The following is a 13,878-nucleotide window of genomic DNA, read 5'->3' as shown; positions in this document are numbered from 1 at the left end:
TTTTCATCTGGGTACTAAAGCTTAAGCAGTCCTAATTGGTGTCCCTTCTAATGGATGAGCCTGTATGTGCAGCCATTGCCAGATGGATCACTAGTGTCTTTCTCAGACTGCCTGACCAGTGCAGTGTATCCTAAAGCTTATATCTAGCTTTTTTTCATCCTAGAGTCTCTAGGATCCCTTTTTTGTTCCCCCCCACACCAAGATTTTAAACTGTGCTGCTTCTCATGATTGCATAAATGTAGGTAGAAACAAGTACTGAGAATAAATAAAGCTGTTCACCAATAGCCTTGTACTGAAGATATCTTCTAGAACCCTCTTATCTTCCACCCCCTTGTAGTTCTGGAATATTTTAGTTGTTTTAAAGGCAGGAAGAATGGCATAAGGTGCATACTGATTGTGTAGTAGCATTATCATTGTAGCATTTGGGAATGGTAGGGCTTCTGTGTGCTCCTACAAAGAAGTGATGAGACTAAACAGCTGGTTTCTAGTACTAAGCTGGGAGGAGATGTGTTGTCTGTGTACAGTCACATGTTGAAGACCACAGCTGGTAAATAACCTTCCCTTAAATAGTTCATTCTACCTTTATCTTTCATACTGGCTGTTGAGAAAGAGGGAAATGTGTGCATGCCTTCATCTTAAAATATGCGTGGGGAAAGAAATGAAATGTAAGATGTAGAATTCTAGGCTCATCTTAGTTTCTGCTATGTATGCAGTTGCTATGGAAATACAATACCAGCTTAAAGAAGGCAACTGAAGGTGACAAGACCAAGTTACTAATGTCTGTGAATGAGGTGGTTTGAATCTATAACTTCACCTGTATAAATGTTAGAGGATGTTAAATATAACTGGAATTAAATCGTAGGAGGGAAGGTGAGGACGTTTGACTTCATGACAATTGCTTTGCATTTTGTCTTAGTCTGAAAACTTTTCTGATAGTAATATGTGCATAACACAAGGGCCAGCTTCTGACTACTCTTTAGTATTGGGCTTCTCTCCATATAACCAGCTGAGCCAATTAAATATGTTATAGCTTGGGGTAAACTGAACTCAGGATACTGTTAGTGCAGAATCCAGAATATTTATATATATTTATATATTTATATGTACATAAATATACATAGTAAAAAATACGTATATATGCTGCTCAAAGGAAAACAATGCTGTTACATAGGTGTGTTTTGCAGATCAAATGTACTCTTTAGAGATAGTATATCTTCAGTCAGATCTAAGTAGGAAAGCTTGAATGGCATTCCTTAATAGGCCCAAGTGAGGATGGTGGAGTGCTTGCAATTCAGTCTTCTTGCAGTCAGGATTCCAGGCTGTTAACTAAGAATGTGGCTATTCTTTTAACTGAGTTTCCATTGTCAGGCAGTCTTTGTGGTTCTTTCTGTGGATGGGAAAGACATTCATGTCAAGCAGTTATAAACCGGCTGAGCTCCCTTTGACTAGTTTTGTGTAAAACATGAAACATTTGGAGAAAATAGTTCTGGTCTTTCATGTACTCTGTGCTTGAATAAGCAAAAAGAGGAATTCTGGAGGAATCATCAGGTGTGAAAGTGCAAAATATTCTGATCCTTGGCCACATTTCATGAGTAGTTTTGTCATGTTTGTTAGTAGCTTCAAGATTGTATCAATAAATTGATTGCTTTTCAAACATGTGTTTTTCCCAGTATGAGATGCTGCAATTATGTAAATAGAAATAGCTGCGGTATCTGGTTTTGGAAATCAGGTTTTAATGCTTTTGAGCTATCTCTTAAAAATAAGCAAACTAATCTTTAACAGCTTTCTGTAAATTCTCTGACCACTATGGGCTAGAAATGAAGGCAATATATAATGAGCACCTGTGTGGATTTGCATCAAGTTTTGGAACAGACTAGTACTTTCTTGCTAGTATTGAGTTGAGGGTTAAGAATTGGGATGTTTTTGGACACTGCATGAGAGAAAATGAGGACATGCTGAGTTTGCTTCAGCATGTGGGCTTAACCCCCTTGTATTTGGTGTGCTAATAGGACTGTTTGTGCTACTTGAGTCATTGCTTTGGGGATTTTTTTCCCCCTTTCGTTTCTGCAGTGCTCCAGGTGAAATGAGAGTTTTGCTTTTGCTGACAGGGCTATCATCAGCCAGGGATGTATCAAATTTTCTGAAACTTGCAATTGCTTGTTGCAAATCTGTCTGTTCAGGGCTTCTGTAGTTGAATGTTTGGATAAGCTTTCTTTTTCCCACTTACCTGTGTGAAGTATCCGGATGCAAAAAGAGCATCTAGGATCTTCTGAATGCCTTGTGCTATCCTGTAGAAGCTTGTCTTGTTTTATTAATGAGGTATTGTGTGTGGAGAGAGAAGTGTGCTTATATAGAGTGAATTGCCATTGCTATGTAACCGGGATTTTTGTTTCTTTTATAAGCTGCGTATTCACAGATTTAAATTCCTTTCCAGCTCCATTTACCTCTCAATTCCCCTCTGCCTGGAAGTGAGTTGACTAAGGAACCCTTTCGATGGGATCAGAGGTTATTTGCTTTGGTTCTTCGTTTGCCTGGTATTACAGCACCAGAATCGGAGCAGATGACAGGGGTACCTGTGGATGACTCTGCTATCACACCTATGTGTGAAGTCACAGGAGGTGAGTGCTTTTGTTTCCTTTGACAAGTCATTACTTTCTGAAGTGTAAATTAATTCAGTTTAATTCAATTAATTGTGTCATTCTGTGTCATGGAACAAGGATTTTGAAGTTCTTACAGTACTCGTAAAAACTCTCAAGACTGTTACAATGAAACTGAAGACGCATACAGCATTAAAACTATACAGACAATTAAATGTAGCATGTCTTGGAAGAGTGAATATACATTCTTTGGAAATGTTTTGTAAGAGAACTTTTTCTTACTACATCTTGATATTGCAATTAGAAATTGTAATAATTTAATCTGTTCTGCAGTACAGTTCTGGTAAATTCCTGTCATACTCCGGTCTAAAAAAGCCAAAGTGAAGAAAGTGAGTTGTTTCATGTGTTTGCCTCCAGAGCATGCAGAATGCCTTTCAGAATGCATAATAATTCTGCAGAATTGATACTTGTCTCAGTTTTAGCTCATATTGATAATATTGTAGAAATCATATTCCAGATCTAACTCAGGCACTGAGTTTATTACATTTTAAAAATGTGATGATTCTTCTGATGCATCAGAGGGAATGTGATAGAGAAGAAACAAAGGGCTTTGAAAAGTATTCTAAAAGGATTTGATTCCACTGCTTTTTGACTGTAGGTAGGCTGTACTGGTAAATGCTTTGACTGAAATTTGTGGACCATTTTAAGTGTTGATGTCTGTCACAAGGGGGAGCCCATTTTCCATGAATTCAACCAAGAATTGGAGTTAGTCATTAGGGGTCTAAAATACAAACATTTCTGATGAGGCACTTATCAGTGCTTCACTAGGATGCTTTGCTGCTTAAACAAAGAGGGAGTGTTCAAACAAAGAGGAGAAGTTTTGAATCAGTGATCCATACATAAATCAGCTGTGTGTGGTGGTTGAACAGTTTTCAATGTTCCAAGTTAAAATAAGGGCAGAAACACTGATGAGTTTTAACCCTGACTGTTTTGTTCTAGGTCGATCATATTGTGTGTGCTCTCCAAGAATGCTGAATCAATGTCTTGAGTCATTGGTGCAAAAAGTACAAAGTGGAGTGGTAATAAATTTTGAAAAAGCTGGTCCAGATCCCTCACCAATTGATGGTACTTGAAATTTTTTACACTGTGCTGTCAAATAACAGGGATGACTGTTGTCAATGTAACTTCATGAACTTAATATAGTAGTTGTCAAGTCAAAAGGGAAGCTATTGCAATTTGAAAGCCTGAACTACAGAGAGGACCTACCTGTTAATTCTGAAACTCTTTGTAAATTGTCTCAAAATACTGGCTGTAGTTGCCAGACATCTCTGCATTTGGTCAAACCACTCAGGAAGTCTTAAATATGTTTGTTCATGTCAGGCACAGTTAAAGGGATTTATGGGTTTTAAGCAGTTTTCAACCAGCTAGAAATGTAAATAACATGATATCAAAAGACCTGGGCTTATCCTTTTTTCTTCAGTGTAGTAAAATGGCTGTGTTAAGAGTTAAAATAGCAAATACACCTGTGTGGCATTAATTTCTCATTGTAAATGGCTTAGGTAGGTCCCTCTTTGAATGTTACTGAGAAGTTTGTGAGATTTAAGTTTTATTTTGCTGCAGTAAAGAGTTTAGCAGTATTAGTCACGTGTATCATTTCTTTAATGCTTGGATTTGAAGGTTATCTGTTAATGACAATGGAGGAAAAGGAAACATTTTTATGAAGGGCTCCAGATAATTGCCTTTTGGAGTGTTCATCCTCTAAACATTGAATGCTTATTTGGTTTCTCAGTTTGTGTTTTTGCAGACATTCTTACTGACAAGTATCTGCTGTTCTTAGAAATATTAACTACAGGAAGGACTTCCCTGGGCTTATAGGTTTTTAACTCTTTACAAAAGTTATTTAATACTGGTCTTAAGTTTTAACACTTTTGACACACAGCCTTTTTTTTCTGTAGATGGGCAGGTGGAGATATCCAGACCCTTTGGACCCCAGCCTTGGCACAGCTGTCACAAACTTATCTATGTCAGGCCAAACCCTAAAACTGGGGTTCCTATAGGTCATTGGCCTGTTCCTGAATCCTTTTGGCCAGATCAAAATTCTCCAACACTGGTATGTACTGAAGATAAAGCAAAGGGTTTGTGCATGCAGGAATATTCTAGGATTTCCTAGTAACATTTTTTTCAACTCTTGACACATGTATTACATTGTAGCAAATATGGAAGCAGTGTGACACATGCTTCCTTCCTGTGGAAGGAGTGACACACGCAAGCCTGTAAATTACTGATGAGGAAATAACATGGGGTTTTCTTTTTAGTAACTTTGAAGCATTAGGAAACTGCCTGTAAACAGACTTTTGACCCGGTACATGCACAGAAGTGTTTGTTTGAACCCTGTTATCAAATGGTGGCACTTAGTAAAAGCCTGTAGAATTCTATTGCCTCGTAGAAGGTATTGATAAAGGGGACAGTATCATCTTGACAATTTGAATCCCTGTGGTAGTTCTACTTTCATTCTAGCAAGTGAATATAGTTTCATCTGCTGTTGTGCAGTTTAGCCACACCTTCAGTTTATCCAAACTGAGAAAACCTCAGCTTTTGAATTAAGAATTAATTAATTTGTTTTTTTCACAAAAGAATGTATGCTACTGCCTTTTTGTCTGAGAACTAATTACTAATATAGTATAATACACTTTTGTGTTTGTTTATATTTGAAATAGTTAAAGTAGAAATCCTGCAGTTGTATAATAGTTACCTACATTTCATTATGATTTTTACTGAATTTTTTGGGTTTTTTTATATGAAACAGATGTGCTAACACTCACTGAACTTCCTGTAAATTTTATTTCTTGGTTAGAAAACAGATTAAGTCCTTTGACATACAGACTGTTGAGGAGTGATAGAGTATGAAATTTTAGTCATGTTTACAGGTTGGATATTTTTTACATGTGTGGCAATGTTCATTAAAGGGTGTAGTTGTCCTTCTGAACTACAAGCAAGTTAGCATATATAAGTAAATTTGCTGTAGTCCTTAAAAGAAACAAGATGTCATTATGTAGTGGCTATATAAAAGGTGTTCTGTAGGAAAGCTGATCCTGTGTATTCCTTGTAATCACTGTCAGTAGCGTATCTGCCTCCATTTGCTGTATAGAATCTGTGCAGTTTGCTACTCCAGGTCTTAATCAAGACTGATAAAATAGATCTTGCCAAGTGAAGAGTTGTTGAATTAAATCTTCCAAAAGCCTGAAGTTGACATACTCAAATGGCAAAAAGATGAGGTTTTTTTCTGTTGTGTGTATAGCTGTCATAACTATACAGCACTGTCATGTACAGCTAAATTCTTGTCAACATCAATAGGAATTCTGCATTGTACCTTCCTCATGCAGTGTTGGGGAGCTAAGTTGCTGGTAGTGTTTCAAGACCTGTATTTCAGTACTGTTCTAACAGTAGCATTCAAACACAGCATATGTTGTAATCAGTGTGTATGTATGCAGCGTATCTTGGCTGCTTAAGAGTTCATGGTTAAATACTTGGCTTTTCCTGACTGTTGCCTGATCTACAGTGGAGTTGTCTCAAACAGTTCTATCACAAGAACTTAAGTCTACTGTGGCTAATGACAATGACACCATAAAGACTTTCTTAAATGTATATTAAAGTCTGCTGATAATTATGTTGGCAGATCAACATGTAAATGGCTGCTTCAGCTGCTCAGAGGTAAAACTAGTTCTGCTCTCCAGCAGTGGATTATTAGACTTCTCAAGTCTGAGTAGTCAATGTCTTTTGCAGCCTTTTTATTTCTAGTATAACTTTGGTGGCTTGGTCAAAAACTCTGCCACAACTATTAGTCATACTCTTTGAAGAGAGTTGTTCTTCCTCCATTTGGCTGGGCGTCCTGTTTGGTGTCCAGTTGGAGAAAGCACCTTCCTCAGGGTGGAGACACTCAAGGCAAGACCAGCTCTCTTGACAGAGAACTTGTTTGGGTGGCTTACCCTAAAATGAAGAGCCTAGAGCTTAGACATAAAAGAATGGCTTTCAAGGCGAAGTGGTAAGATGGTCCAAGAAACCTTGTGTTTTTCTTCTTCATCTTGTATATTTGTGAGTTACCTTTTTGTAAATGGAGTAAATGGAAGGAGGCTTCCCAGTTGGGCTCTTCCTCAGATTCTAGTGGCCCTGGGAGAAGGCTCAGAGTATAAGAACTTACATTCCTCTCTTCAGTGGAAGGTGTACAGCTCCAATTTTCATCACACTGAAAATTGTCTTTCCCTTTTGGCAAAAGAAATTTCAAGTTGAAACTTGAGATGCAAAGGTCTTTTTCCTGTGATTAATAAAAAGATTAAAAAAATCCAAACACTTAAGTTTCTTGAACTGAAATAACTTTTTTTCTCAAGCCTAGTTAAAATGTGAATTTTGTAAGTTTTTTTTTTTCTGAGTTCATGTTGCTCTTGATCTCTATAACTGCTTGAGTTTTGTAACTGTTAAATTTGCCAGGGGAAGTTCCTGGCAAAGTCAGCAAATGCAGAAGTACAGCACCTGCTTTTGTAGGGAATGAAAATGGACATGTCCCAGAGTAGCAATGATGATGGTTTTTCTGTCCCCACTAGGACCTGCTCCCATTTGTACTGCTTTTGGGTAAATGCAAGAAATCTTAGTTGCACATTGCTCTAGACTTACTATGTAAAGTAACTGGCATTTATTTAGAAAACAAGATTCCTTCAGAATAAGACAGTGCTAACATCATAAATTGCTTAGGACTCAGTAAATGAATCCTGTATTGAGTAGGTTCCTTAAATGTGTTTTCAAAGAAGCAGTGTTACTTCAGTTGTCATAGCACAAATGCATTTTAATTGTTGTGCAGCCTTAGTAACAGTGGAATACTTTGTTTAGCCACCTCGTACATCTCATCCTGTGGTGAAATTTTCCTGTACTGACTGTGAACCGATGGTCATTGACAAACTGCCTTTTGATAAATACGAGCTGGAACCTTCACCACTGACCCAGTTTATCCTGGAAAGAAAATCCCCTCAGACCTGCTGGCAGGCAAGTAGAATGCATGCTGAATTGAAGTTTATGGAATGCTGTTTTTCATATATTTTATTCTACAGTCAAAATAGGATGCAGAATTTCAGAGTACTTGGTGTGGAAATCTAATGTAATGTGTTTAATTGCAGGTGTATGTGAGCAATAGTGCAAAATACAGTGAACTTGGTCATCCTTTTGGTTACTTGAAAGCTAGTACAGCGCTGAATTGTGTTAATTTATTTGTGATGCCTTACAACTACCCAGTCCTGCTTCCACTGCTAGGTAAATACCACTTCATACAAGTTTTCTTATGTGGTAGGTAATTGAAACACTGATGTCATTTAAATAGATTACTGCGATTAATGCCAGTATTAATAACACCTGGAGAAAGGTAGAATCAGTGACTTGTTTCACTTGTCTCCAATTGCCTGGCCTTCATGACTCAGACTCAGTGTGTAAGATGATTTACTCAATCATCATTTTCAGATATGTTTCGGTCTCACTTTCATTTTTTCAAGACCCATTTTTCCTAATCTGTTGTCTCAATACCAGTTCAATTTGGTAATTTATCAGGTTCTATTTTTGGCTGCAGCATTAATCTTGTGTGTGTTTGGTTTAGTTATATATATGTTGACTTGTAGATTCTAATTTAATCATCGAGGAATTTGCATTTCTTCAAGAGTTTCTTTAACTAGAATTTTTTTATAGAAAAAAAATGCAATGCTATCTTGACATGCCTTTCATTTTGCTGCTTTGCTTTTTTATAACCATTAGATGACTTGTTTAAAGTACATAAGGCAAAGCCTACATTGAAGTGGCGTCAGTCATTTGAAAGTTATTTGAAGACAATGCCTCCTTATTATCTTGGGGTAAGATGACTGTTAAAATGTCTGGTTTATAGTTGTTTTATTTTATAATATTTTATTTTATAATATTTTATTATATTATGAATATAATCCTTATTTTAAGTAGAATGTATACTAATTTGAGCGAGTAGTTAAACTTCATACATAATGATAGTGTTTTCACTGGAGTCCTGTGGAAGACCTGAGACCTGAATGCTATGAAATTTTCTTAATTTCATAATAAACTGGGACTTGTATATAAGTCATATTTTTAACTGATTCTATATAAATTGAGCTATTTTAAAACAACAAAAAATACTGTTCTGAGTCTTTCTTGTTCTTTTCAAACTTTCAGAACCTCAGGTTCTGTTTGAAAAGGGTACGGTTAGTTGAAGTATGCATGAAGTTAAATATGACCATGCAATATATTCCATGTTTCAGCCTTTGAAGAAAGCTGTGAGAATGATGGGAGCACCAAACCTTATAGCTGACAATGTGGAATATGGACTTAGTTACAGTGTCATTTCATATCTCAAAAAGTTGAGTCAGCAGGTAATGTTGAAGCAAAAGAGCAGTAAAAACTTATTCTAATAGCAGGATAATCTTAAAATACTCAAGTTCAGTGGCTTTGTAGGAAAAATGAGCAGAAAGATCAAGTTAATACTTTCCCATAAGCAATTAGCAAAAAATAATTTTGTTTTTTTGAATTGAAGGAAAATATAACATTTAAATACAGGTTTTATAAACTAAACTATATAGAGACAGATACAGAAGTACAAGTTGAGATTTCTTCTATTTAAGGAGCATTTTCACTTGTGCAGAGAATAACATACTTTTATCCAAAAAACCCCATGTTGTCTTTAAAGATGTTTTAGTGTTTTTGTAGGAAATGGGGATTTGTGCTTGATGCATCAGAATCCGTGTTCTTTCTTTGGCTTGTGACATGAAGTGGAAAGCGTTCAGTAAATAACTGACAGTATCAAATAATGGTACAGATGTAGAAATGACAAGTGAACATTTGAAACTGCTGATCATGTTCAGAATAGTGCCTGAATCTTTGTCTAGGCTCCTGCACCAGCTAAAGCATTTCTGCCCTGCTACCTCCACTTTTGAACTGTGCATGTTAAGCTTTGTGTTCAAGATAAAAAAAGTAAACTTGAGACTTCAAGAAACAATAGTGCCAAGTACTGGTAACTTAGCTAGTGAGTTTTTACAGACCACCTTTGTCTTAAAACATGAATATAAATAATTATTTGAGGAAGCAAATGTCTTAAAGTCCTGTTAAATCATAGTCATGTTGCTCACTATTCTTTGAAGTGATGTCTCAACCTAGACATCTTGGACTCCTCTAAGATGTAATGACATGCACTGCAAATTGTACTTAAAGCTTTTGTAACTTCTGAAAGGTTCTGCCAGTAAAGACTCAGCATTCTCAATACATAGTCAAATTTATGTGAAATTACAAAACCAAAATTGACAGTTGTTACTAAATTCCTTTTGGCTTGTTTCACTGTATTCTGTCAAAAAGCCAGCATTTATGAACACGTTTAATTTTGGTACAAATCTAACGTAATATTAGGAGCTAGGTCTGTCTGATCAACCAGTTGGTTATTTTCATATATTTCCATTGGTTAATGTTATGGCTATTTGTATTGAGCGTTAAGAAAGTTGATATCATTGGGTGACTGATTGCAACTACAGTTGTGGGAGAATCAGTCTTGTGAGAGTTTTACTGTTCTCTACAGGAACAGCTGAACATTATATGAGTACAGATAGATCTGCAGAGAATTACTAGTCAAATTATGGCATTTTACGAAAATAAAAGCATTGCATGCATATTGGTGCTTAGATACTGTAATGGGCAGCAGAGGAGAAATATGCAGAAGACCTAGGCAGAAAACTGTTAGCTGTATTTCAAGCTGTAGTAGGCATTAAGCTGTTATGTATTAAGCACTCCTTAAGCATTCAGCCTGGTTATGGTCGTCATAGTGTGTTAGCACATTGTTGAATCTTGTAGGTAGGAATTTAAAATGAATAAGTCTGACTAATCCTTTTAAGAGCATATTGTCAATTTTATTTATTTATTTATTTCAAATTAAGGCCAAAATAGAGTCCGATAGAGTCATTGGCTCTGTAGGCAAAAAGGTAGCGCAAGAGACTGGAATTAAGGTCAGAAGCAGATCACACAACCTGTCTATGGCACATAGGAACGATTTTCAACATCTGCTACAGGGGATTACTGGGGAAATTCCTCATAGACCTCTAGACCTCAATATGAAGGAGTATGCTGGGTTCCAAATAGCTTTGCTGAATAAGGTAAGCACCACTGTGTGTAATGTTGTTATTTTCAATATACTTCCATTGAAATGCTAGATATTATTTCTTACATGGCATTAATTGCAATTTCATTTACTGGAACCATAGGATTTGAAACCTCAGACATTTAGAAATGCCTATGACATACCCAGAAGAAATCTTTTGGATCAGTTAACACGAATGAGATCTAATTTACTGAAGAGTACTCGCAAGTTCCTCAAAGGACAAGATGAAGGTTAGGTAACAGTTTATATTTTGTCTGCCTGGGATATGATCATTGCAAAGAAACAATGTAACAAATAATGTAGTTCTTTAAAACCGGGTGCATGTCTGATACTGCCATTACACTGCATGGATTTTCTAGATGCTTTTTCTTTACCTTGGAGGAAAAAACGGTGAGGACAGACAAGATTGCTGATTCACTGGTCTATCCTTAAGTCCATGTGAGGGGACTTGGGCTTTTACAGAAGATTCTTTATACACTGTTTTTCCTGACTCTCATGGATGTATCTGATAAAATCACAGGGCAGTTCTGAACATTGTCTCTTTCTCTCAGTAGAAGCAGATTGTGAGGAGTGTAAAATTAATCTAGCTCACTGGGTGCTGGCACTGTGGTTGTTTTGCCTGTTGAGCCAACAATAAATGGTTCAGTAGTCTGCTTATTCCTTTACCTGTTTTTCCCTGTAGTCTTCTGGCACTGCTTTGTGGCATTTAACTGGAGATGTTGAAATAAGTAGAGTGAGAAGGGCAATGCAAGTGAAAGCTTGTGCTACATTAGTGCTGCTACAACTTAGGTCAGATTAACATCTGTACATTTCACATTACGTTATCACTTTGTCAGAGTAGTTGTTCTTCAGAGGGGAGGATTAAGTTACGTTAGGATTTTTTTTCTGCAGTTTCTTCTAGTGTATTTTTTTCTGGATCAAAGGCTTGGCAACTCTAGAACAAGTTTAAAATCAGTTCCTATGGGTTTAAGAATTGGTTGATTTACAGTGGTCAAAGGTCACACTTGCTCTGGGAAAATGCTAGTCTTGACAATTAAGTTTCAGGTGGCTGAAATTGAATGAAGTAATGTCAAAGCTGTGTCCAGCATGGCATTACTACTTTGCTTTAATATGGCTTTTGTTTGCAGTAACCTTTTAGTTCTAATTTGTTCCTAGTCTGTTTTTCCATCCACTGCTCTGTTGCAAAGTTGGGACACATTGGAAAACTAACATCTGTGTACAACACATATTGCTTATTTCCTGTCAAAATGATAAATCCCCAAGTTATGTACTGATTCCTTTGAGCATTTCTCCTGGAGTCAAAAGTCTCATAATTACCAGTTAGGCAAGAAAAATGGTGAGCTTTTTATAGCTGTTTTGTTAATGCATATGGTAAAAGTCTGAATACTGGAGATATGGATAATAGACTAAACTCTCATAATGGCAGCATTACTGTGTATTAATTAACTCCTCTGTTATGATAGATCAAGTTCACAGTGTACCTATAGCACAAATGGGAAACTACCAGGAGTATCTAAAACAAATACCTTCTCCACTCCGAGAACTTGATCCTGATCAACCACGAAGGCTTCATACATTTGGCAATCCATTCAAATTGGACAAAAAGGTGACTTTTCTGTAAAGCGTTTTCAAAAATGGTCTGGTGTGTGTGTGCTGCTGCCTGCATTGATCTTTGAATAGTCTATTGGAGAAACCCTTTCAAATACTTGTAAAAAAAAATGTTTACAAAAAAGTGTCTCTATCAGATGTTCTTCCATCAGTAGTATCATATGGAGGGCAGTCTTTGTTGGAAAACCAGTATTATGTCTCTAAATTGTAATATAACTGAAATACTTGCCTCAACTTTTAGAGTCTTAACTGTCCCTTTTATCCAAATCTCTGAAATTGACCAAGCTGCCAGTATAAGTTAGAGCTGTTGTATTAAATGTGAGTCTCTTTGCAATTACTGAAAAGGAGGCTTGATGCCCCACTCCCTCACCTTGTCAGACTGTTGGATAAGGGCCTTAAGCACATTTATCTGGTCTCGGTTGACAGTTTGGAATTCCAAACAATGGCATGTTGTATGTAACTCTTATGCATGCTAAATATTATGGTAATACTGGAGTGTTAATTGTACCTTATGTGGTTTTGGTGTGACGCATAAGAATTCTTCCTGTTAAATTAATTACAGGGAATGATGATAGATGAAGCAGATGAATTTGTATCGGGACCTCAAAATAAACATAAAAGACCCGGAGAACCAAATATGCAAGGGATTCCGAAAAGGCGACGTTGTATGTCCCCCCTGCTCAGAGGGCGACCACAAACTCCTCCAGTTGTCAATAACCACACTGGAGGAAAAGGGCCACCAACACAACTTGCACAAGCACAGCCTGACCTTGTTAAACCCATTGCTGTTCACAAAAGTAAGTGAATCTTCAAAACCGTTAAAGTTTGTTTTTTAATGTATCTGAAAAAACTTTTTTGTGTAAAAAGTACTGCTGGCTGATTTGTGAATATGGCAATTTTATCCCTCCCTCTTGAAAATTAAGTACTTGAGTGTGTATCTGGGGTTAATGTTAGAGTTCATATAGTCCTTCAGATGGAAGTCTTCCATATAAATTCCAAGTATAAACAACGTATTTCCTCTGTCCTGAGGAGACAGTGTAGATGAGAAGAGTTTTCTCCCTTTGCCAGGAAATTTAGATACTCTAGAAGTATCACAGCATGAAGTTAGTTTGGATTTTGCTCTAGTGCAGTGAAATCACTTCCCTGGGTGTGAAGCTAAGGGGCTGTATAACTAGCTCTTACTCAGTGTTTAGTACTAAAGTAAACTTGGTTAGTTTTATTTAAAGGGGGAAAGACACCATATCATAAAATCACTTCTTAGGTGGTTTTTCTTTCGTTGGTAGTCCATACAGTAATTTCCTTTTTCATACCAAGAATATAGCTATGGTTTTTTTGAAAGTCCTTAATTGCCAGGAGATAGTGATGGGCCCAGTGCTATAATGCACAAGCAAATTTTCTTATGCCTGGCATGTACAGTAGACTGTTTGAGCTGGGGCATAGTTTTAAGAGCCTAATACTGATCTGACTCATTGACTTGGATCATCTGATAAG

General features: G+C 36.8%; 1 protein-coding gene across 3 annotated transcripts in view; it reads left to right on the top strand.

Annotated features, from left to right (window-relative positions):
* INTS6 (integrator complex subunit 6) overlaps nt 1-13,878 on the top strand; it is a 39,129-nt gene that overhangs the window by 21,580 nt on the left and 3,671 nt on the right. For 2 of the 3 annotated variants that reach the window (XM_005516343.2, XM_088051092.1), the window contains 11 exons: nt 2,435-2,618; nt 3,597-3,722; nt 4,553-4,707; nt 7,479-7,631; nt 7,763-7,895; nt 8,388-8,482; nt 8,900-9,010; nt 10,559-10,774; nt 10,883-11,009; nt 12,243-12,385; nt 12,950-13,184. In XM_005516343.2, the coding sequence (XP_005516400.1) occupies nt 2,435-2,618; nt 3,597-3,722; nt 4,553-4,707; nt 7,479-7,631; nt 7,763-7,895; nt 8,388-8,482; nt 8,900-9,010; nt 10,559-10,774; nt 10,883-11,009; nt 12,243-12,385; nt 12,950-13,184 (1,678 nt within the window). The remainder of the gene's footprint in view (nt 1-2,434; nt 2,619-3,596; nt 3,723-4,552; nt 4,708-7,478; nt 7,632-7,762; nt 7,896-8,387; nt 8,483-8,899; nt 9,011-10,558; nt 10,775-10,882; nt 11,010-12,242; nt 12,386-12,949; nt 13,185-13,878) is intronic. The other variant, XM_014251480.2, reaches the window with a different exon arrangement.

Source organism: Pseudopodoces humilis, chromosome 2, assembly GCF_049639895.1.
Source record: "Pseudopodoces humilis isolate 2021_Gansu_Grassland_sample_001 chromosome 2, ASM4963989v1, whole genome shotgun sequence".
NCBI classification, from domain to species: Eukaryota; Metazoa; Chordata; class Aves; order Passeriformes; family Paridae; genus Pseudopodoces; species Pseudopodoces humilis.
Note: the sequence above shows the minus strand (reverse complement) of the source record. Positions and strands in the feature narration are given on the sequence as shown.